Source organism: Phocoena sinus, chromosome 19 (assembly GCF_008692025.1).
Source record: "Phocoena sinus isolate mPhoSin1 chromosome 19, mPhoSin1.pri, whole genome shotgun sequence".
Taxonomy (NCBI): Eukaryota; Metazoa; Chordata; class Mammalia; order Artiodactyla; family Phocoenidae; genus Phocoena; species Phocoena sinus.
The window spans coordinates 31,046,169-31,070,404 of record NC_045781.1 but is presented as its reverse complement, the minus strand read 5'-3'; the positions used below and the strand labels follow the sequence as shown (position 1 = coordinate 31,070,404).

The 24,236-nt window shown below is 40.1% G+C and overlaps 1 protein-coding gene across 6 annotated transcripts in view; it reads right to left on the bottom strand.

The window, feature by feature from the left end:
• Nucleotides 1–24,236, bottom strand: part of NUP93 (nucleoporin 93) — a 106,427-nt gene that overhangs the window by 33,537 nt on the left and 48,654 nt on the right. For 5 of the 6 annotated variants that reach the window (XR_004347001.1, XM_032613723.1, XM_032613722.1 and 2 more), the window contains exons 4-5: nucleotides 6,701–6,763; nucleotides 951–1,079 (exon numbers count right to left, since the gene is read on the bottom strand). Coding sequence is in view for 5 of the 6 variants with exons in the window: in XM_032613723.1 (XP_032469614.1) it covers nucleotides 951–1,079; nucleotides 6,701–6,763 (192 nt within the window). In the remaining variant the exon portion in view is untranslated. Of the gene's footprint in view, nucleotides 1–950; nucleotides 1,080–6,700; nucleotides 6,767–18,114; nucleotides 18,121–24,236 lie in introns of all 6 variants that reach the window. The other variant, XM_032613725.1, reaches the window with a different exon arrangement.

Genomic DNA, 24,236 nt, shown 5'->3' with positions numbered 1-24,236 from the left:
ACCTGAGGCTTGCCAAGAGGCATGTGAGTGAGCCTGGGAGTGGATCCTCCCCGAGTTTAGCCCTGCAATGAGTGTTGCCTCAGCCAACATCTTGACCACAGCCTCAAGAGACCCTGAACTATTTCTGGTAAACGCAGCTAAGCTAAATGATTGTTTTCAGCCACTACGGTTTGGAGTGATTGGTTACATAGCAATAGATAATGGAAAAACCAGTTAGGAGGTTAGTCCAATAATGTGAACAAGAGATGATGGTGACTTGGACCAGAGTGCTCACAGCAGAGGTGGTAAGAAGTGGTTGGATTCTGGGTATATTTTGAGAGCAGGGTTAAGTAAATTTGCCAACATGTAAGAGAGTCTAGGTGACAGAAAGGGAGAACAAAAATGAATCTGAGGTGTTTGATCTGAGCAAGTGAAAAACTGCAACTGCCCGTTATAAAGAGGATAAACTCTGAGAAAAGAAGGTTGATGCCAGGAGGGAGTTGAGGGCAGTTGCTACCATGACTCAATTCTAAACATGTTTAGCTTGATGGCTCTGAGGCATCTGAGTACAGCCAAGAAGGCCACTAGAAAAATGAGTCTGGGGGTGTTTGGGGCTGTGATGTAAATTTAAGTCTTCAAGTACATAGATGGTATTTAATACCACAAGCCCAGATGAGATCAACGGGGCAGTGACTGAGGAAGAAACAAGAACAGGTCAAGGACAGAGTCCTGGGACACACAAACACCTAGGAGTCAAGGAATTTGAGGAAAATTCAGCAAAAGAGGCTGAGCAGAAGCAGCCAGACATGTTGGAGGAAATCGAGGCAAATACGGGCATCTGGAAGGCAATGAAAAGAGGGTTTCAAGGAGGAGACAGTGATCAACTGTGCTAGGACTGTCAGTAGTCAAGCAGACAAGCATTCTCTGACCTCACAGTTTTCATCGTGGTTTACCTGCTGGACTCAACCTACCTCGCTTTCTTGAGTAAAGTCAAGGGCATCTTCTCCCGATGCCAGCAGGGTGTGGAGAATCCGCTGTTTCACTTGCTCCCACTCAACCAGCATTGACTCTCGATGGTACTCCTCAGCCATGCCAAAGGTCTGTTGGAGAGGAGCAGAGAGAGATGACCCAAATGAGAAGACAAAGAACACGGTTTCCCTTGAAGCGCAACAGAAATTCAAAGCCCTCCAGATCTGCCATCTTTCCATAAGTGGAGCAAAAGCAATCTATTTTAAATTATCCTTAAAGAATTTACTGACAACTGTTTGCAACATGCCCTATTTCATCAAGTCTAACACATTAAATTTTTTAAATTGTGGCAAAATGCACTTAACAATAAAACTTACCATGTTAACCCTTTTTAAGTGTACAGTTCAGTGGTATTAAGTTCATTCACACGGCTGTGCAAACATCGCCACCATACATCTCCAGAACTCTTTTCATTGTGCAAAAATGAAATTCTGCACCCATTAAACAATATCTTCATTCCCACCCTCCCCCAGTCACAGGCAACCACCATTCTACTTCTGTCTCTATGATTTTGACCACTTCTAGGTACCTCATGGAAGTGCAATCATACAGTATTTGTCTTCTTATGTCTGGCTTATTTCACTTAGCAAAATGTCCTCAAGATTCATCCATGTTATAGCATATACAGTCTCGTTCCTTTTTAAGGCTGAATAGTACTCCACCATATGTACACACCACATTTTGTTTATCCATTCATCTATCCATGGACACTTGAGTTGCTTCCAATTTTTGGTAACTGTGAATCGTGCTACTGTGAACATGGGTGTACAAATATCTCTTCAAATTCCTGCTTTCAATTCTTTGGGCTACATACCCAGAAATGGAATTGCTGGATCAGATGGTCATACTATGTTTAATTTTTTGAGCGATTGCATAATGTTTCCAAAGAGGCTGTACCATTTTTCATTCTCATCAACAGTGCACAAAGGTTCCAATTTCTCTACATCCTCTCCAATACTCACTATTTTCTGGGTTTTTTTGATTGCAGCCATGCTAATGGGTGTGAGGTGATAACTCATGGTTTTGATTTGCATTTCTCTAATAAGTAGTGATGCTGAACATCTTTTCATGTGCTTATTAAGATAAATATCTTCTTAAAACCTCTGAAATTAGGCTACATATTACAATTGATAGCATGTCAAAAGCTTAAATTGAAGTACTTTTTCTTTGTAGTACATAAAATAATGACGGATTATAAAGTCAATGGTATCTTAAGATTTAATGAGCCTCTAAGATAAGACAAAAAGTAAGATTCTCCCAGTGTCTATTTTTTTAAGAAACAGTAATATTTTCATATGAGGAAGCTAATCAGTAAAAGAAAAAACAGAGCCTTTTGCAATTAGGTTTCCTATCAGTCTTCTCAAAGTCACTACTGAAATGTCTGGCAAACCTCACTTCTATCTGCTGGTGACACAGCAGGTTGCCAAAACAAAGGCACTCAGAAGGAAAAGAAAAAAGAGAAAGAAGGAAAACAAAGAAAAGAGGAAGGGGGGCTTCCCTGGTGGCGCAGTGGTTAGGAATCTGCCTGCCAATGCAGGGGATATGGGTTCAAGCGCTGGTCCGGGAAGATCTCCCATGCCTAGGAGCAACTAAGCCTGTGCACCACAACTACTGAGCCTGTACTCTAGAGCCCGCGAGCCACAACTACTGAGCCTGCATGCCACAACTACTGAAGCCCATGTGCCTAGAGCCCGCGCTCCATAACAAGAGAAGCCACTGCAGTGAGAAGCCCGTGCACCGCAACGAAGAGTAGCCCCCGCTCACCACAACTAGAGAAAGCCCGTGTGCGCAACAAAGACCCAACACAGCCAAAATAAATAAAACTTAAAAAAAAAAAAATCTAGGAGAGTGGTTAAAGAAAAGAGGAAGGGAAGAAGGAAGGCAGAAAACACACACCAAAAAAACAAGGAAAGGAAAACAAAAAACCCAAACAAAAGCAAAACCAAAACCCCTCTGAGGAGGAGATTAAAGCAACTTATAGAGACATACTGAATCATAACCATTCTTAGCCTATTATTCTTCAATTGGCAGACCAGGTTTCCCATCAGCTTAAGCCCACTTCTCAAAAAGCCATTTCATTTACAATCAGATTGGCATCTAATTAGGCAGCACCAAGAGAATGAGTATTAGTAATGCCTGCTTTATTTTGGCAATGCAGATAATTTATACTGATAATATTCATATATATGAGCTCTGGGAAACTATCAGAAAAATCATATACTCTTTCTACAAATGGGATGTTTGAGTGTGGACCAATATTTATTAAAATGTGAAAAAAAGAACAGAAACCCACAAAAATGATTAGGAAGAAGGTTGGCACATCTTGCAAATTTGATTTGGTCCATCTATCAATGGATCTCTTTTCTAATATGTATTGTAAAGACAAAAAAAGGAATGGTTATCAAAAACTTTAAAAACAGTGTTTCATCTGGTTTTCTTCCCACTGAAGGTCAGGCAAAATGGACCACTCCAAGTCGCCTGGATTGAAAAAAATACCCAGAGAAAAATCATTGTCTCTTGCTACATTAGTGACCTTAAACATGAAAGCTATGCATTTTGAACAGAGAAAAGTATGCTGGAATAGAGAGGTGGGGTAGAGGTGAGGGGAAGAGGTAGTTTCTCTAGAAGCTATCTAGAAATAGTGCACATGTTGAACCACATTTCTTCTAAAACTCTTCCATTTAGTGGGCATCCACCTCCTTAACCTTGAACCTGTCCCAGAAAGGGAAAATAAGAGGGCCATGGGGCAGGAGGACCAGGGAGGGTTGAAATAAGGAGGTGGAGGGCTGGCATACCACACAGCTTTGCAAACTTGTAATAGGAAGTGAGGCACTGACTAAGTGCTGCCACTGACCCAGGACACCACAGTGTCACAAGAATTTTTCTTAAGGTTAAGTCCTCTGGCTGATAAAGAATAGCAGCGCACTAAAGGCAATTGAAGAAAACACAATCTGTCTCAGAGACACTGTTGATGAGGATGGCAGGGGCAGACTTCCAGCATCACGTAAGGGTCAGGGCGACAACAGTGGGAATTAACCATCCCCCTGTTAATCAAGCTGCCCACCTGTGTGCCAAGAGCTCCTGCTTCAAGAACACAGGAAATACTCTGAAAACTGGCAGCTTTCTGGGCTCAAATCCTCAGATGTATCTGAGAAATACGCCAGGCTACTCATTTAGAAACAGCTCCACAACCTGAACAGCACTGTCGTTCCATTCATCATTAGTGTGATAAGGAGCTTCAAATAAAAATAAATGGCCCAACATTAAAATTCTCTTCCCATCACCATGCCACCCCCAGCTTATCTTAATTACATCAGAGATAATGGAACATCCAATTTGTGGGCTAATCAGGGATGATCAGCCACCCATCTGCCCTCTTCCAGTCTATTCCCTTTAGACCCACATCTGAACCACCAGATCAGGTGCAAAGAAGAATGTCAACTAGAGGAGCTAATGAGAGAGAATCAACAGAGCTACTCAAAAGAGCTAAGAACTAAGAGAAAAGGAGGACAGTGAGGGTCTGAGACAAGGTGAGAGACAGGAATAGCAGGGATAAGGAAAGACAAACCACAGAAAATGACAAAGCAGTGGAGAAACTATTATAAATTAAATCCGGGGACTTCCCTGGTGGCGCAGTGGTTAAGACTCTGTGCTCCCAATTCAGGGGGTCCCGGTTTGATCCCTGGTCAGGGAACTAGATCCCACAGGCATGCTGCAACTAAGAGTTTGCATAACACAACTAAGACCCAGTGCAATCAAAAATAATAATAATAAGATTGTCATTGTCAAGACAGGCAGACCTCAGATATATTAAAAAAAAATTAAATCCGAATCTTTCAAGTTATGTGGGGAACTATATCTCTTTGAACATAGTTAAGAAAGGAAGGCAGGGAAAGAACTGGGCAACTGAATTAAGAACAGGTGGGGAGCACTCGAACCCCATTTTCATAAAGGGAAGAGGGCAACCTGCTTTGACTTCACACCCATTTATTATTGAGCTGTTGCTGGCGTTTAGAAACTCTACATATGTTCTGATAATGTTGTTCTGTTTTTGCTGGGATGCACCAAATGGGAAAAGATAGTACACATTTGTGGTTTTGTAGCCTGTTTTCTTGGCATTTCAGCAGCATATTGGCAAGTTATTCAAACGTGAAATGACCACCAATAATGCCAAAAAGCTGCTCACCTTTTTGTTTGAACATGATTCTTGTTCAGCAGCAGCCTCTGGTGTCCAGACAGGTGAAAGGTTCCCCCCCAGGGCCAGCTCCCAACACCGGAACATCTCCCTCACAAACACATATGCACACATTTTGCACTGTGGTATGTCACTTAAATGTTTTGGCTGGCTGCACATTTAGTCTCAATATGGCACAACGTTCAGAGACTGCCAATTTCAGAAACACATTCCGCAGGGTAAATGGATTAATAAGGCTCGGTGGCATTCGACAATCCTAATTTAATTTCATCAGTCCTTTACAGCAGGAGAATCAATGTTGGTGACTAACTCACTCCAAGTGTGAACCAAAAAAAACCTTAAAAAAAATATTTTCAAATCTGGATCAAGTGAATTTCTCTATTTCTAGGAATAAGTACTATTGCCAAAAATATAATTAATTAAATTTTAGGGAATTTTACTCTGATAATTAAACGTATCAGTCATTTAAATAATGTCTCTGAAACATATTCTTATAAATTAGAGCTGGCAAGCCCCCCTGAGGCCCTATCCCACTCATATCAGCCCTACTTAGACACTTCCACCTGTATGGAGTATTTTAATAAAGCACACTGAGAAGCAGCATTTTTTTTTTTTTTACTTTCTTATTTTTGGAACCACTTAAATAATACACAAATACATTTCACTTGATCTAAGGCTTACACAAGTAAACAGCAAAACAGAGATTCCCTTCACCCCTACTCCCTTGCAGAGACAGCTACTGCTTCCAGACTAATGTGAACCCTCTAGCCTCCTTCCTGGGAAAAGCTGCATTTTTAGAACCAACTCCACATGACCACTAACCTTCCTCCTCCCTCCCTCCCCAAAAGACCCCCGGGGCCTGAAAATCTTACTCCATAATGGAATGTATTCTAAAGGTTTTGATCTTTTAGTCCTTGTCAAACAAATGGAGATAACTCACGTTAGTAAAGTAAATGATCTTTGACTATCTTGAGGGAATGCTTGTTGCGAAATATTGCTGCACATATAATGGCTGTTCTGGCTGACTTATTTACTATCCTCTCAAATATCAAGATGTTTGTTTGTTTGTTTGTTTCAAAGAGCTTGGAGAAATTGTTAATTTAAAAGGTGGTGTAGAAAGTCAAATTGTGTGATAAAAGGAAAAGAAATTGAGGAAAATTATCAATATCATAATTGCTTTTCTGAACTGCTGATTCAGTAGAAACCAAAATACCATTTATACTGTAACAATGAAACCAAAGAATTGTCTGGCCCTTCCATTTTATGATTAACTTAATAATTAACTGACCAGCCCAGTGTTTCAGATGCAGTCACTAAATACACGTAGAGTTACGAGCATGGTATTTTCCTCAAAAATGGTTCCTGTAGAACTCCCTCTGGTGAACTATCAAGAGAGCTGGGCCTGGAACACAGAATCCAGTTTCTAGAACCTCCACGCCCCAGTATACACTGCTGCTCTCACAACAGTATACATATACATTTGGGTTCATTTCTTACCCTCTTCCGGGACTCTTCGATGGCAGACAGCAGGGCATTGTCCTTTTCATTCTTTAGGAAGCCCTAGGAAGGAGGAGAGAATGACACAATTTAGGTTAAAATTAACAAAATTAACCTTCAAATAATCAAAAACACACTGTAGGAAAAAGAAGAAAACACCTGCAAGGATAACTGCTACCCTGCCTACCTTCACCCTCACAAAACTCTCTCAAGTTGAATATGGCCCATATTATAGATACACCTTTGGCTATGCAGCCAGTCACAGTGCGTGTAACTGTTCCTTGGTCTATATTTCTCTGTTGTTTTCAGTTAATTCTTCAATTTCTTCCTAACACTGAGGAAGGCATCAGCCATCCCTTTGTTTGGGTGTTTTTCACTTGTTTGTTAATGGCTGGGATACCTGAAAAATTATTTATTTATGCTTTTCTTCTGGGGTTGTGCTACGTGCACTCCCTATTTCAGGCCTGATGACACCTGCTGCTTATTTAACACAGGTGGGGTGAAGAGGAACTGGCCCACAAGGCTGGTTTAATACACACAGGGTTAAATGTCTGCAAAATGCAACTTCATGATAACACAACAGACCTAGTTTTACATCATGGTCCCCCATTTACTACTTGCATGGGTGACGATTTTAGACAAGTCACCCAGATTCTCTAAACCTTAGTTTATTCATATGTAAAATGAATATTAAATGAGACAATGTAATCAAGTGCTTGGCCCAAGGCTCAATACATGTAGCTCTAGCATTAGTATTGATTAGATCTAGATCTGTTGGTGACATTAAAGAAAGATGCCCAGGGTGACTTCCTAGTTGCTATTCATTGTCCTCATTGCTCAACCTGAGATCCTGGGGAGGAGGACAAGGGACAGATGCAGACAGAGTGGGCTTCCATGCTGATGCCTTGCCATTCACACAGGGGTGAAGCTTTCTCCCCACAGCCTGGGATGTGGGGGCCAAGTAGGAAAGGAAGATGATCCATTAACTAATAAGTAGAGATCAAACTCTTGGTTGTAATATGAAAGATTCTGAGTCACCCTATACATTAGATCCACCTACACTATGGAATGCAAGGTACCTGCGTGTCAAGCACACTATGGGTGTTTTTATACATGTCCCAAATCATCTGTTTTTTCAGAATCATGTTTTTGGTCTTTTTCTTTTAGGAACTCTTTGGGGGAATATAATACAAAGTAGAATTAAGCTAAAGTTTTTATTTTGTTTGTTTGTTTTTTTGCGGTACGCGGGCCTCTCACTGTTGTGGCCTCTCCCGTTGTAGAGCACAGGCTCCGGACGCGCAGGCTCAGTGGCCATGGCTCACGGGCCCAGCCGCTCCGCGGCATGTGGGATCCTCCTGGACCGGGGCACGAACCCGTGTCCCCTGCATCGGCAGGCGGACTCTCAACCACTGCGCCACCAGGGAAGCCCCTAAGCTAAAGTTTTTAAAGTGACATGCTAAATTTTAAAACATCTGACAGTTTTCTTGAAAGCTTACTTTCATGGTTAATTAATTTATTGATCACTTATTTATATTTCAACAATTGTAACATTTTAGTATATTTTGTTCAAACAATCGCAGATATAAGGCTGTGATTCTTAAAACAAAACAAAAGAGGGGTAGGGGGCTGGATAAGAGTGGGGACATATATTTAAATAAAATATTACTAATCTTCACAGGATTCTCCACATCTGTTGTTACATCCCAACCTGGGCAGTGCACTGGAATGGACAGAGACAATGGCCAGCAGCTCAGGGAACAGTTCCCTCATAGGCTCCTCCAGGGCAGTCCCTGAGGCAGCTCTCAGGCAGCTCTGAGGACACAACACAGAGGCTGCTCCAAACACCTCTACTGATATTCGGTGGTGGGGGCGCGGGGCTGGAGGGAAGCATCGGCCACTTGCTTCTAAAATAATGGCCTCAATAAACCAGAGCACATAAAGCTAGGACCCCACGTAATCCAATCAGAAGGGGGCAGCTTCTCACCACGTGTCTGTTTCTGGCCATTGCAAGGGAGCCAGACACGAAAACATGGGAAGGATTTTAATGGACCTTGTTCATACCCTTCGCAGCAAATGATTACATCAAGTCAACAAATCTTTATTATGATTTCCCTTTTTCTGAGCGGGTCTTCAGTGGCTAAAGCTAAAGGCAGTTTACAGTGTCACAGTTTATAAACAAAGCTATAGAACTTTTATCTTCGACTGCTGTTCCTGAACAAAGGGCATAGATTGTGCTTTGCTGCACCCTTTCATGGCTGCTGCTGATGGCCAGAGTGGTGGTAATAACCACTGCCTGACAAGGCCTGGTCTCATTTTTTTCTTTTTGGCTGGGGTGGTAAGGAGTGTGCCAAGTGCCCCACCCCCTCTCTGGGCTTCTCTGCTCGTCCCAGTGACCAGCCCATCCCATTCTTTTAACTGCATCCATGTCTGCGTATAACCCATAAACACAATTCAAACACAAATGCAAAGCAATAATCAGACACATTTGTTTAAAAGCAACATAATATTCTGTAAGAAACACAATTTCGAAATTTCTAAGAAATGAAATTTCAAGTAGTGGTTAAGAAAGAAAAAGAAGAAAAAACGGCACTGCTTTGGGGGGCAGATTACTCTCTTCTTTATAAACCTACCTTCCAAAAATCTCACTTAATAAATTAAATGAAGCATTTGTGCATGAGAATCAAATTACAGACATCACCTACATATGAACAAAGATCATGAGACACCATGCACCTCTACAACTGGGCTTTCTCTATAGCACAAACCAAGCCCACAAAATATATAGATTTTGAATTTTAATTTTTCATCCTTTGTTCCTTCTTTCATCATTTATTGCTTATGTAACCTATGTAAAATAGTCCCCTCCTATCATATTTTATTTTTAAAAACAACGTATTAGTGACCTATCTTTTGAAAAGAATCTTAAATAATATACAGTCAGAATAGTGCTGGGATCCGTGTGCCATCTAGTGGCAGTTAGTTTCTTGTAAAGAATATATACCTTAAGGAAGAACAACAAATTAAAGAACTAATAAGTTGGGCAAGAAAATACCTGCCTCAGCCCAAGTTTCCCATGGATCTCTTCTACTTCCCTTTTCCATGTGTGTGTTTCCTTTCCTTCCAGCTCCTCCTGTGAGGCACCTCTCAGGCCCCTCATCTCAGAGATATGTTTTTATAGTTTATCAGAAAATGGGTTTTCTATAGAGGTGAGCTGGGGTGTGAACAGTGTACTAGGAGGTGCCCTCACTCATTGGGTGGGGCTCCCTGCCACACTGAAGACTCCTGGTCAAAGCGAAGGCCCAACAGCTCACTTCCTACTTGGAGATGCCAGCCATCTAACTGACCCTCAGAGACACTCATCATTAATATCTCCTCTTTTTAATATCTCCTCTTTTTGCCAACAAGTACTCCCACCCAGCCCTTCTACTGCTGGCCCACTCAATAAAGAACATTCCATAAACATCTGCAGGCCTGCTAAGTAAGATAACTACCCCTGACTTACCATCTGTATACCGCTCCTCTCTGCCAGAGTCCTGGAAACAGACCCTCTTCTAACTGACTCCTTGAATGGGTTTTGGTTTCAAGCTTTCTGTAACATATAATAGCTCCCATTCGAGAAGCAATTAAGGGCCAGACATTGCTCCAAGCAATTCAAAGACATTATTGCTAATCTTTTAACAATATGAAAGAGTAGACATGATTACTCCATTCTCCTCCCTCCCCCGCCAATCCCATTTTACAGGTAAGAAACAGATTTCAGCATTCAACTAACATGACAAGAGTTTCTGACCAGGAAGAGGCAGAGGCAGAATTCAGCTCTAACTCTCAAAAGACCAACTGTTTCTGAAATACTTAGGGAATAGTAAACTTCTAAATTTAGAAAATAAAGATAAATTTCCTTTTATCTCTAAAAGGATGGGAGCCCAGGAGGGAAGCAAAATATCCTTAAATTTGTTTTCTTCATCAGTTGTTAGTTCCCCTTTAGTTATTAGTTTATGATGAAGTTGAAGGCTCAGAGAATACTAATTCTTACATCAGTACTAGTAAGAGCTAACACTTATATGGATATGGTGATTACTTTGTGCTAAGTATGTTACACACATTTGGTTCACTGGCTTGCTTTTAACCCAATGCTAAACTGTCTCTCAGTAGTACTTAACTGGATGATCCTTTAAAGTATGTTCTTAAAGGGCTGTGTGAGATGGTTTCCAGAGCTTCTATCAACTCTAAAACACTGTGGTTTCATATTAAGACCACCTGGTTCGTAAGTAGCCAAGTTCAGACTTAGAATACAAATTTTCTGACCCCTTTTCTACCTTTTTCCACTCTACCGTGCAAGTAAAGATGAGCCAGACAGCTATTTTACGCTTGCATATTTATTCCTTTCCTCCCCTACTTCACATAGTTAGGTGAGGAATGAAACAAGTTTGGGGCATTCCTTTAGAATGGTGTTTTTCAAAATGTGTGCCAGAACCCATAATTGGGTTATGAAATCAACCAGCATTTTTTAAATGAAATAAAATGTAATAGAGATATGTGGTATGGGTAAATACTGTTTTGTGAAACTTTCTTTCAATTATATATACTTATTTGTATGTATGAAGTGGGTCATGGTGTTAAATGTATTTCTTACTATGGATCACAGACAAAAAAGCTGGAGAAATCACTGTTCTAGCCTGCCAACTCTATAGTGTTCCAAAATATTATTATTATTTATTGCTGTGGAACAATAAACACTGTACTCCTGCACAAGCAATATCTCCAGCCACATGTTCCATCTTTAACAGAGGAAGTGGGCTGCCTTGCAATGTATGCAGTCTGAGAATAACCCAGAATGTAACTGCAAGGTAAGCCAAGCCTCCTATCAAAACTGTAGTCACATCTCAGGGACCTGGCAGCCAAACTGGCTTTTAAATGGCTCGGGTTTAGAAAGACAAGTATGAAAAACTGCCTTATTTTAATCACCATGAAGACTCCGGGTTTCAGAATATAAATGACTGTACAAAAAGTGAGTGGGCAAAGGATGTTTGTTTTTGTCAAATGGCCAAATTCTCTTCACTTATTTGCCTTCCAAAAGTGAAAGCTGTAAGAAAGAAGGGTCTCTGTGAGAAAAATTTTAGTATCCACTTTAGCTAGGAAAGTATGATGGCAAAAAGAGTCTGCATTGATTCTTTCACAGTTCTTTGCTTTCCACCAACAACAAATAAGTGATTTATTGAACAGTTATGCAAATAGTTTGAATTGAAGCATACAGACTTCCTAACCATTAAAAAATAAAACAAAAAAGATAAAATAATTAGTCTAAGTTGTCCCCACAAAACAAAAGCCATATTTTACATGGCCCTCAAAACACAAAAGACCGTTCTAGGTCTCTTCCCCTTCAACAGACCAACTGGCAATCCACCCTGTCAAAATTTAAAGTGAGGCAGCCATAGCAGGCCTGACTTTCTATCAGAAGGTATCTGACATGAGACAAAAACACATGGTGAGTGCTATAAAAAATCTTGTCTCTTCTCTCATTTAATACATAAAATATATACAAATTTATAGGAAGTCAATAACCAACATTCCAAATCCAAATAATATTAACACAAGTAAGCAGTGACCGTAGTTAATGGTCACTGTGGTTTGAAAAAACATTGCCAAGACACAAGCAGGAGTTAGGAGGGCAATGAAAAAGGAAAGAAAAATAAGCAGGGCAAAAAATAAACTTAAAAAACAGAATAATCAAGATGGTCTGTTCCAAGATGAAACAAGAATTCCAATAAGCATTACAAGTATTCCTTAGAACTTTAGACAGTGAAATGGAGAAGTGTCCGCTTTCTGTCAAGACAGGAATATGAGCTGTAGCCATTATTTTGCTCAAGCTCATTCTGAATAAAATACCACTCCCTTAACCTCTCCCAAACCTTCTTCCCAATTTCTGAACGAATGACCTCTTCTGAAGTCTTCTCTTGGGAAAAATTTTTACAAAGGTAAAACTACTACTAAAGGAGAAAGTGAGGAAGGACAAAGCAATATACTGTTTTCAGATGAGCACAACAGAAATCCTGCCAGCACTCGAGCTGCTGGGCTTATCAGATGGTGTGGACATGCTTTTCATTAGCTCCCTTTGTGGTGCCTACAGAGAACCCTCAAGGAATTTTTCAGGTGCAAAGAGATATTCTTTACTGAAAGCCCAAAAGATGAACAGAGAAATTTAAAATTTGGGGCATTTTCAAAATTTGGGGAACATTCATATGGTTTTATAGCATGCCTGGTTATTTTATTAGATCAATATTTAATGCACTAAAATAAGAGTATATAAAACGTCAGCTTAAAAGGCCCAAGAGAGACTGAATCTCCCTTTGTAAGAAATACAGACTAAATAGCAAATCCAAGCTTTATTCTCCAACTCAGATACTCAGAATAAGTTCCACTGCTTGTTTTCTACCAAAATTTTAATATTTTAAATTGTTTGTTCACAGATTGCATTAAATAAAATATTTTTTCAGACTGCATTAAATTTTAAAAATATATATCTCTTTAAAATTTAATTATATATATATATATATATATATATCTTCAAAAAATACTCCTGCAGAAAGCAGTGCTAAGCTGGCAGATTTGACATTGTCAATTGTAATACATTTTTAATGCTGTTGTATGATTTCTCACTGTGCATTTATGCAAAGCCTAGCCACCCTCATTCAGCAGGTGGCAGCAGACCCTGCAAGAGTGGCTGTGGAGTTTGTCCCATCATTTGCCAGTTCAGCAGACCCATCGGCCTAAAGGCAGCTCTGGAGTCACAGGTGGCAGACCTTGGTGCTGTGTGAACACCAGGCCATCTGTCACTGTTAGGCTGCAGGGTCCCATTTCATACATGGTTTCTGCTACTGGCCTAAACAAAGGGTCACACAATTACATGATGGATTTGGGTCCATTAAGGCAAAGCAAATCACTTGCTCCCATATAATCCAAATTGGTTTACAAGATGGTCTACAAATTCTCACAGGCTGAAGAGAACTCAACGTGTGCAAAGAGAGTCTAAACCCAAGAATACAGAGCTCTGAGCAGTGCTTCCTCCTGGGCCCACCTAGGACCTTACCGGCAGCATTCCGACTCAAGTGTACTGGCTTGCCTGATCTCTTGCAGCCATGCCAACACAACTGTGACACAATTCCATCTCCCCTGTGCCTTCTGGAAAAGCCACAAGCCTTCGAGAGAGCCACTCATGTAAGTCCGTCTAATAGCCTTTGTGGATCCCTACCTATTATCCTCTCCATCCCACAAAAGAACAAAAAGAAGAGGAGGCGAGTGGAGAGGGAGAGAGAAGAGGAAGGGGAGTTGGGAGAGGAAAAGGAGCAAGGACCTCAGGCCTACAGCTTCAAGAATTAGCCTTCCCATCTTAGGAGAGGGAGAGGGGGAGATGGGGGAGGAGGGAAGATGGAGGAGGGGGAAGAGGAGGAAGGGGAGGAAGAGAAGGGGAGGTGGGGGAGGAAAGAAAGGGGAAGGGAAGGAGGAGGAGGGGGAGGGAGGGGGAGGAGGAAATAACTATCATATAACAAACACCCAAACTTCCAAGATTTTCATCACTGGGTAAAGAAAGAATATAAGAAGTAGGACTCACTATGATCCAGAAGGAGAAGATCAGCTTTGAGAATGGGGACATGTCATTTCTGTAGGGCACTGGTGAGGGGTGCAAGGATGTGCAGCACACCTCCCCTGCCAACACAATGTAGGCATATAACTACTAGATGCCTCTTCCTACTTCTACACCAAGGCATCAAACTGGGGCTGCTTAGCACATCTGGTTGCTGCACTTGGAGAATAAGGCCAAGGTTAAGGTCTGCAATCCTGTGAGGGCCGTTTAAGTCTCTTGTACTGCAAAGCCAGTTCTGTCTCTTTTAGAGGGCCCAGGGCATCCCTGCTATCTATCTCTGGACATCAAGGAAAGGAAAGCATCTGTCCAGCTCAGTTATTGGGAGACTCTATGGAGAGGGGGAGCAAGTAGTAAGGGCATAATATAAATGAGTAAAATAAAAAATGATGGCCATTTAGTCAACTAGGGAGGGAAAATGCTTTTCAGCAGAAATGCCCCCTCCTCTCAAATCCACCAGAGCCCTTCAATAACCTTTCAGGGTTGTGTAAGCAACTTTTCCCTGCTGGTCACAAGAGGTCTGGGGAGGATGTGACTTGCTCAGCACTGATACCTCACCACTTCCAGAAAACTAGCCAGAGCCTACACCCTAGTGATGCAGCAGATGTGCCATGCTGCAGTCGCTGGACCTCTGCTGGCCATCCTCTCTCCACTCCTGGGAAGGGGGGGGCAGAGTAGCAAGAAAACTAGAAACCAAGAGAGGGAGGGAGAAAGGGAGGGAGAGCAGCCAGCCAACTGCTCTCAGAATGCTGAGGTGGCCCCACAGGAGAAAGCAAGGACAGCAACTCTGAGCATTTTATCTCCTCTCCCTGCCCCCCAAACCCGTACCCCTGCCCCACCCTGCCCCAAACTAGCATACTTGCTAGAGCCACCTTTTGGGGACACAAGAACAGGGAGGATTCTGAAGAGAAAACTTTTCAATCTAGCTTTGCAAATGGAATAAACAGTGTGCCAAAGTATGTGTGGCTTCAAAAATCAGCTGAAGAACCCTGTCCTTACCCAAAGGTATGAACAGATCTAAAAAATATTAATCCCATAGCCACTCTTAGGTGATGGAAAGATAAGGAGGATACACTAAGGGATGATAAAATGTTTTAATATGTCTTTGGGGAACTGATTTCCATCTTGGAGATGAATTAGTCCACGTTCAAAGAACTTTGAGTGCTAAAACCACACTGCAATATAAAATGGGAATGCATCAATCACGGCCCTTATCGTGGCCAAAGTCCCCTCCCACTGCCCCCAAAAACCACTCTAAAAGAACTTATTAAAAGAACCCCATATTATTTTTAAAAATATATAGGTTGCCTGCTTTGTCAGACCTAGTGTCTTTTCCCTTTGGAAACAGGAAACAAAAGCAAGATTTGGGGGCCATGAGAAAGACAGACAGCAGAGTGTGTGTCTCTGAGGCACTCAGGTGGGAGCTGAGTGGTTTTTGCCAGGCTGGTTTCCACAGCACTCAGGATTAAGCCTGAGTTCTACTTAGCAAGCGTAAGGAACGCCGTTAGTCAAGACAATGTTTGGGAACCACGTGTCATATTAAATTCCCTGCTGGTACACGGTGTCAGTCATTTACACTGCAGTCGAAAATCACAGCTCCTCCTGCTATGCAGCACTGTTTACGCTGATGGGATTGGAGCACTGATCATCATGGCTGTCACAGAAAACAGAGCTTTGGTTTTGCTGCAGTTTCTTCTTATTCAGAAATTGTTTTTCAAAAATTCATTTGTCTGGAGACCACTAAAACAACAGACCTTCTCTTTAATAACTTCCCGTTGCCTTAAATGGAATCTGTCATGGTACCCCTTTGCTAACAGTACTTGGGATTTCACACTCTCTTAATTAAGTTTGGAAGCGTTTTGACTTTGCCTTGTCAGAGCTGAGGGAATACTGCAGGATGCACTACCACTGTCACCACGGGTGCAGAAAACATAAAACACTGCTTAGCTAAAATGGCAAATACAAGCAACAGGAAAGGAGAGGGCAAGACCACTTTTCAAACACAAATTGCCCCAAACTTACAGGGAGCTAAAACCTTTCACCCAGCTCATGCACACTCAGAGGAGAAGGGGCAACCCTGCACTGTGGGACCTAGAGATAAAGGAGTGATCTGCTGGGAGGACATGTCAGAATGCCTGTGCCCATCCCGGAAGACAAGCATTTCGCCCTTCATGTGGAGCAACACAGTGAACCTAAAAAGCTTGACTTGCAGGATATATCTTGTTTTAACTGTTTGGTTATAAATGCATATCATCTACAACAAAGGACCAGGAGGACTCCAAGCACAGCTCAATAAGCCATTTCCGGTAAGACTGCGAAGGAACATCTATCTCTGTGAGTAGGTTGCTAAAGCAAAGACAGACTTTGCTGTAAGCTCAATCCATTAGATCCATCACCAACCAGTAAGCCCACAAAGAGAAAGAGTCAAATGCAAGCAGAGGCACAGCACAGATTACGAGTCTGATGGCCTAGATTTAGGCAAAATTGACTGCTTTCCAGATGTATGACCTTGAGAAAGCTGTTTAATGACAGTAAACCTTGCTTTACTTGACTGTAAGATGAGCTGACTGCACTACATAAACTCTAAGGCCAGCTCCAGAAATTCCAACTCCATGAGAAGTGGGAACAGGTAAGAAATTAGCATTGTCATGACTATATAGTTCACTTCTGAAATAATCCATACCTTAAAACCACACAAGAAATACAATAAACTTTGTTTTTGAAGGCAGCCAACATATATTTAATATTTAAAATAACCAAAGCCCACAGAGAGCTAGAACAAAAATCAGAATCAAAGACAAAGTATTTTTATAGGAATGCTAGTTTCATCTTGCCATAAAGCAGAAGCATACTGTCCTGTTTTCTGAAAATTCATCCTATATTGAAAGGAGTACATTTTCACAATTAAAAAAAGAAGACAGCACAAAGCAAGGAAATTCAGAAGTATTAATAGAAAATAGCTATTTAAATTTTTATTTTATCCATATTTTTCACCAAGTTCTTGAAAGCAACAATCAGAAGCTATCTAGATATAAGCGCTAATTAAGTCTTTAGTTCAGGAAAACCTCAAAATTTCTATCTTCTAACAGAATAAAAAGTGATTGTAAATTGGCAGGGCAGTGCTGCTAGAGGTATCTTCAAATTTGATTGAAGGAAAATGACCCTTGCGGTCCAACTCTTATCACAGTGTTCCTGGTGACGCCATTTTACTTCTTCCTCACTGCCATCTTAGTGCCATGAACGTCTCCTAGCGGGCTGGCCAACAGGCTTGCTTATCTACATTTTGGCACTGCCAGAGCATTCAAAGGTTTGGTATGAATATATTTTTTGCAGCAAAAAGAACCAACCTCTGACTCTTTACTACCAGCCAGGCTAAAATTTCAGACTGAAGAGGTTTAGGAATCCCCTACAAGTACCAGAAAGGAGAGACTCTTCCGAGTAGCCAAACTTGAGTAGACCATGATGGGGGTAAAGAAAATGCGAAGCACCTGGGTCTCTGCTATGTCCTCAGAGTACCTGGTACACAGCTTACAGAAAGCCAGAGAAAGAAAATAAGACCAGAATCTTCAACCAAGTTTTACTTTAAAAATTTCAAAGGAAGCCTCTGTGATACCCTTTATGTCATCCAACCAAACATTTATGCAAGCAAAGATGCAGTTAAAATGGAGTTCTAATTTGCTGCCCTAAAAGTCTTATTTCTAAGTGCAAGCCTTGTAAAAACCAAAGGAAAAGAATCCCTTTGCATTCCATTATATAGTAAACAATTAATATATTAAATGTCCTTCTCAGGATTAACAAAATTATATGGAGATCTAGGCTCTTATGCTACAAGCATAAGATTAATGCAAGATTTACGGAATCTTTGTGGGATTCTAAACAGGGCTTAGGAAAACTGAGCCTTCTTATTTCAATGAAAAGACTGATGTGAAAATCCTCCTCTCCCCTAGTTTCAAAGACATCTCCTAATTAGAGAAAACAGCATTCAGTGAGCAGGATGAACAACAGCTTGTGCAACAAGACTTGGAAGAACAGCTGGCTTTATCAATTTGATATCAAGTTAAAAGGTATCTAGTTCTGTGAAGATTCAACTCCTGAAACAGCTACTAGAGCATTTTGAGCAAATTCTTCATGGTACAGTTTACTGTAAAATACACTTACTATAAATTCCTCAGGGTTAAGTGCCTTTAAAAAGATAAACACACAAATCAAAGTTAAAATCCACTTGTTTCCTCTTAGTAACAGCATAAAGGAACAAAGGAATAAGCTGAGTCAAATCCAATTAATTTTAAGAATCAAGATTTCTAAGCTTACAATCACAAACAAGAGTTTTCCACAAGTAGCTTTGAAGTCACAACTATTAATTAAACAGAAGGCACTAAAAATTATCCCCATTAATGAGAGTGAAAGCCCTCAATCTACTGATCTTTTAAGATAAAATCTTCTTTTGTTAAAACATTTTTCTTATATATTTTAATCAGCTATTATAGATCATTAACATGGAAGCATTTTCTTAAAAAAAAAACCAAAAACAATAAAATCCAGCAATTTTCTTCATAAATGGAAAATAAACTATAAGAGACAGTGAAAAGAAGCCTGGACTCTCTTAAATATACCATATTTAGATTTCTTTTTTCTCTGAAGTGTCATTTTCATCTTTGACTACTGATAAATTCATACCTCTCATTAACTTAAATTACCAAAGAATATTTAATTAAAAGCATGTATTAAAACCACTCACAAAACCTATATTTCAAGTATATATACATATATATATACACACACACCAATATATATCACACCTGGTTTCTAACACATACATTAAAAAAATACATCTAACAATCTCTGTATTATACCTTTAATATTTGCAGCGTTCATTTTAAAGTCTATTTTGCCCATTCAACCAAAGACAAATTTTCAACCTCCCACCACTTTATGAGTATGAGAAATACTTACTGTAGACAAAAGGATTCCATTTTCTTTCTGGGAATGCTCTCCACCCTCCTACAGAACTCTTTTATGCAGTGTGCAATTTCATTTTCTGAGTTTTACAGTAACAAAGCTCTCGTGCCACAGAACCTAATGTAAATGAAATGGCCCTGCAGCTGCCTTCAGAACCCAGCTCACCTCAACCATGATACAGCTAATTGTTAAAAATGGTGGCTGAGACATTTTCCATACATTAAATTAAGGAGCTCTGATGAAGGCACTGGCATCCTCCCACTTCAGACAAAGGAAAATAATTTGCGACTGTACCAAGGCACGGATAACTGAGTCATCTCCCATACAGGGTCAGTGTTAGAGGTTTCCTCCATCTTTACAAAATGCAAACCACAGCTCATTGTCTCATCCCAGAAATCAATTCTCTGTAATGCTGCACTGGGTCAGAGTTTTAAAGGAATCTTAGTCATGGGTAAATCCAGACCTCCAACGGCGAGACAAGTGAAATTCTCACAGTTCCTCTCCCTTCCCTGAGCAGCTCTCTTCTATTCCCCACTTGACAGCTCCTCAAGTCTTCCTATTGTTAAGAGTACAGAAAGTCCCACACCTCTGAAGGGAGCTAAATCTCTCAACTAGGTGAGCAGTTTCCAAGTACATGCTTTGGAAAGAAGTCCAGACCCTACAGGTCCCATGATACAAATACATTCCTTGGGGTAAAAAGCTAAACATCATTGTCTTTTTTTGGGGGGGGGGCTTGTTTTTAAGGGAGGACAACTATCAAGCTGCTTTTTAATGCTGAATTAAAAGTATTTTATCTCTGATATTAATCAAGGTATTAAAAGTGGTATAGGCAACATTTATAATTTTACCACCCTCCAGATAATGCTTACGTGACTTGGGAAGTTTTTCATTTCACTTACACAAATCACATTCTCTGCACCAAAAACTGGAAGTATAGTTAAAGCATTCATATCATACTCTTTTGAGGATGAATTTAGGATAGGAAAAGTAACTATCTTAATTCAAATCACCTACATTTGATAATACTTAAGAATCCACATTTTAAAGCCTTGTGCTAAAGCATTTCTTGTGAAATAATTCCAGATATATCAAATAGTAATTTTTCCCTATAACAAAATATAAATGACTGAATTCCTTGGTAAAGCATCTACGCACACACACACACTCACCTACAATCCCAAAGAAGGATCTAATTTTAGCAAAGAAAAATTCTATTTTAATATTTTACCTCTTTTAAGAATTCTGCACTTCGTATGCATCTTTTCAAAAAAATCCTAAAGAAAGACCACACTACTTACTACTTAAAGATGAAGCCTGCAAAAATCCTAAATAACCAACTATTTAAATCTTTAAGCAAATGCTTCTCTGCCCCACCCAACAGATTTTTTTTTTTTAAGAAAAATGTAGAATGACAGGGCACAAATCTGAATAATTATCAGAAGAATCAAGTACTTTTTCTACTGAATGAGTTAAATGCTTCTGAATTCATCTCAAAATTTTAGGCAAACCGAGACTTTGTCTTTCAGAGGTACTGCAACTACATGCTATTAATGTATTTACTAGGGCGCAATAATCTTAATTTCTTTACGAAACATAGGCAATCCTACCTGCAGCTCTCAAATTTAAGGAGTTACAGACCGGTCGACGCTGTTGGTCACGCAGCTCTTCCATACCTTCTGTGTGGGATGAGCTCTGTTGGAACCAGAGCTCAAGTTTTTCCCACTTCGAACAGCCAGAATTGAGAGGGGGGAGGAGGGGAGAGGAGAGAGAGGAAAGAGAGAAAGAAGAGAGAGAAAGAAGAAAAAGGAAAAGAGAACACCCTGCAAATGCTGATATGACTGAAGCACTAAAGAGTCTAATTAGACAATGAGATTGCAGGGTCCCCTTAAAAAGGGTGCACACAGCCCCTGGGTGCAGCATCATTATTTGTGCTGCTCCACACAAATTCAGAGAAGTCAGCCATCAGTTTGAAAGCACAAACTGATGGGAGTAACAGTTTATAGGTTACAGAAGGGTATTTTATTGTTAACGGACTGTACCAAGTTAAGATTTAAGAGGGGGAGAGACAACATGTAGGCAAGGAATGCTATGATACTTTTTTTTTTTGACCCAAGCCACTGCAATTACTCTGATGTGAATTTTTGATGACTTCTGACATCTTGCATGGTTAATAATCGCTTCAGCTGTCATGTTTGGTTAATGTGGAAAATGCATTTGCTGCATTGTAATGCAGTGCTGTGGCCACAGATTTTAACACCAGTTGTGAAGCTGGTCCCTTAACTGAGCAGCAGGAATTTGCACATGCCATGATGCTAAAATAAATGGTGGTTAAAAGATTTTATACAGCAGCAGGCAGATTCTGCCATTTTAGCCTACAGAATTCGTAGATCCAACATCCACAAGCATCTCAGATCACCGTACCCTCATCAAGTGCACTGTCCTTCAAACAGAACAGTAAATTCACCATCTTATATGTTTGGCCTCTCAGTAGTTAAAATATTTCGATACTGTTTAAATAACTATTCAGATTAATTACAGCTTTGAACAGAACCGAGGTTATTTGCATTTCAGGAATATACAGCCAATGAAACTGTCAGTGACACAGGAAAATGCAGACCTTTTATTAACATATGCTCAGCTCAACTGTCACTTCTCTGTATAACATTTAGGGAAAAATATATGATGTGTAAATAATGAATATTCCCATACTACCGTAATGGTTTTTTAAAATGTTCCTCAGAAAGGATTTTTTTCCCTCCGTGTTTTAATGTATAACCTGAAAATTAAAGACTACATCAAAATACTAACATGTGTTTTTTATTGTCACTGAAAGAAATTCAATGCAGCAAACAACTGTGCAATTACAGGAAAGCTTGTGCAAAAGCAGATATGAAACTGCACTGAGAACCAGGCACCAGATGATTAAAGTCAGGCCAGTAAGGTAGTGGACGGTCATTATGGTGCAGATTGCAAAAGAAAGATTGAGAAAAAGACCCTTCCATCTTCAAAAACAAAACCCACAAACGCTACGATGCAATGTGCTGGGTGCAAAACCAATACCTATACTGCGGAACCTGAAGGACACATGATTTGCCAATTTCACAACACACTTTTATACAAATATTAACTTGGCTACTTAGTATCTAGAATTTGGCTACTTAAGGTTCTTATTCATCTATAATAATCATTCTTGTATTTAAAGAAGCAGAACCAGGTTACAGGCTTTGCTGCTTTAAAAGATAAATAACTAATATAATCAACTTGTATTTCTTATATCAGAACTTTTGCCAATTAAATGCTCATAGTTGAGATGTTTCAGACGTTTCTGCCCTGAAAAAATAAAACTAAAGGGAAAAAGAATGAACATAAGAACACACTGGTGTCTGAACAGTGAATAACAATTAAAGAACTTATGTTACTAACATAAAAATCAACCCATGATTTCCTTTGTTTAATTCATTGTGATAGCACCAAATGCATAATTTGGAGGTGCATGTGTTAACAAGAGCTGTAAGGCTGAAGAGCTTTCTAGTTTTGTTTCTTCTCCTAACTTAAAATTAACTGCACCAACAGTGCTATTTGGTGCCACAGCAGATGTCACAGTAGTTGTAGCTAACATTCAACAACTCAAGCTTTTTTGTTCCAGACCCAATACAAGATAGCACTAGCAGCTCAAAACCGTACAAGGAGGGAGAGGGGATCGTGTTGGGGGTAGCTTTGAAATTAACCAGGCTCAGCTTATGCTCCAATTACTGAACAAAAGACAATCCTGGGGGACCTCTCTCTGAACCAGTGCAAGAAGCAAACTCTTTTGTTTCTGATCAAATAAATACAGCATTGGAACACAGCGGATATGCAGCAATAGGAGTCTCTGCCTGGGGATGGAAGGGGCAAGAAAAAAAAGAACTCAAACACCTCAGTCTGGTTACAGTCAAACCACTTCACTGACGGTTAAAACCTATTCCTGAGGGAGACATCTGAAGTTCACTACAGGGGACTGAGAAAACCCCCTTCAATTACTTAAAAAACCCATGTCATGGAACCACATTTTTCCATGCCACTATGGCCAAAGAAATACATTCAGAGGATAGATCTTTATGCTAGAATAAACCATAAACAAGCTCAGCCTCAGTCTTCCCTAATCTATGAATACCCCAAGGAGACCAGATGAGCTGGAGAATATTCTGACTGCAAAGGACCTCAGAGCAGAGACTACTGAGAAGTGTTAACTAACCTGCCTCAGACTCCTAGCCCGAATAAGTATGTGGAGGTCATTAAAACGCTGGACAGAAGCCACCTTACAAAGGAGGTACTTTTCCAATTGATTTATCACTAGATGAGTTAATCCATTCCTAAATGCCTATTTGGTAGTCCATTGTTTAATTCTGTGTTTTGGCTTTATATAGCCCTAATCACCAAAAACTAAAACAAAGAGAAAAGGACAGACAAGTAGTGGACTCAGCACTTATTAATATAAGGGACATAAATGTGCCTGCTTATACAAATGCAAAGATGATGTCTGATTCTTTCTACCAATGGGGATCGATACAATCTTTTCAAAATCCTCTGTACACTGCACTATTCTGAACTACAACGGCAGCTAATTTGTACATCAGATACACACACACTCTATGTAAAAAATGTAGACACCCAAGTGTAAAGACAGATGGATCTTACTACCACAATGACCAAAGTGTATTATGTCTCTGTGTATTTGAAAGATCTGCAAATTTCAGGTGAGGGCTTGAATTTTTAAACAGTATTCCATATAAAATTCCAACAAAGTATGCCTTTAGATAGTTCCTTAGAATTCACTGTAATGAGAATCTTTAATAGAAGTTTCAAGTTTGTTGTTTTTATTTCCATCTCTCTACAGATTTTCCCAATTAGTCCATTAAAGAACTTCTTAGCAAAGTACAGGTATAGGACCAAGAAAGA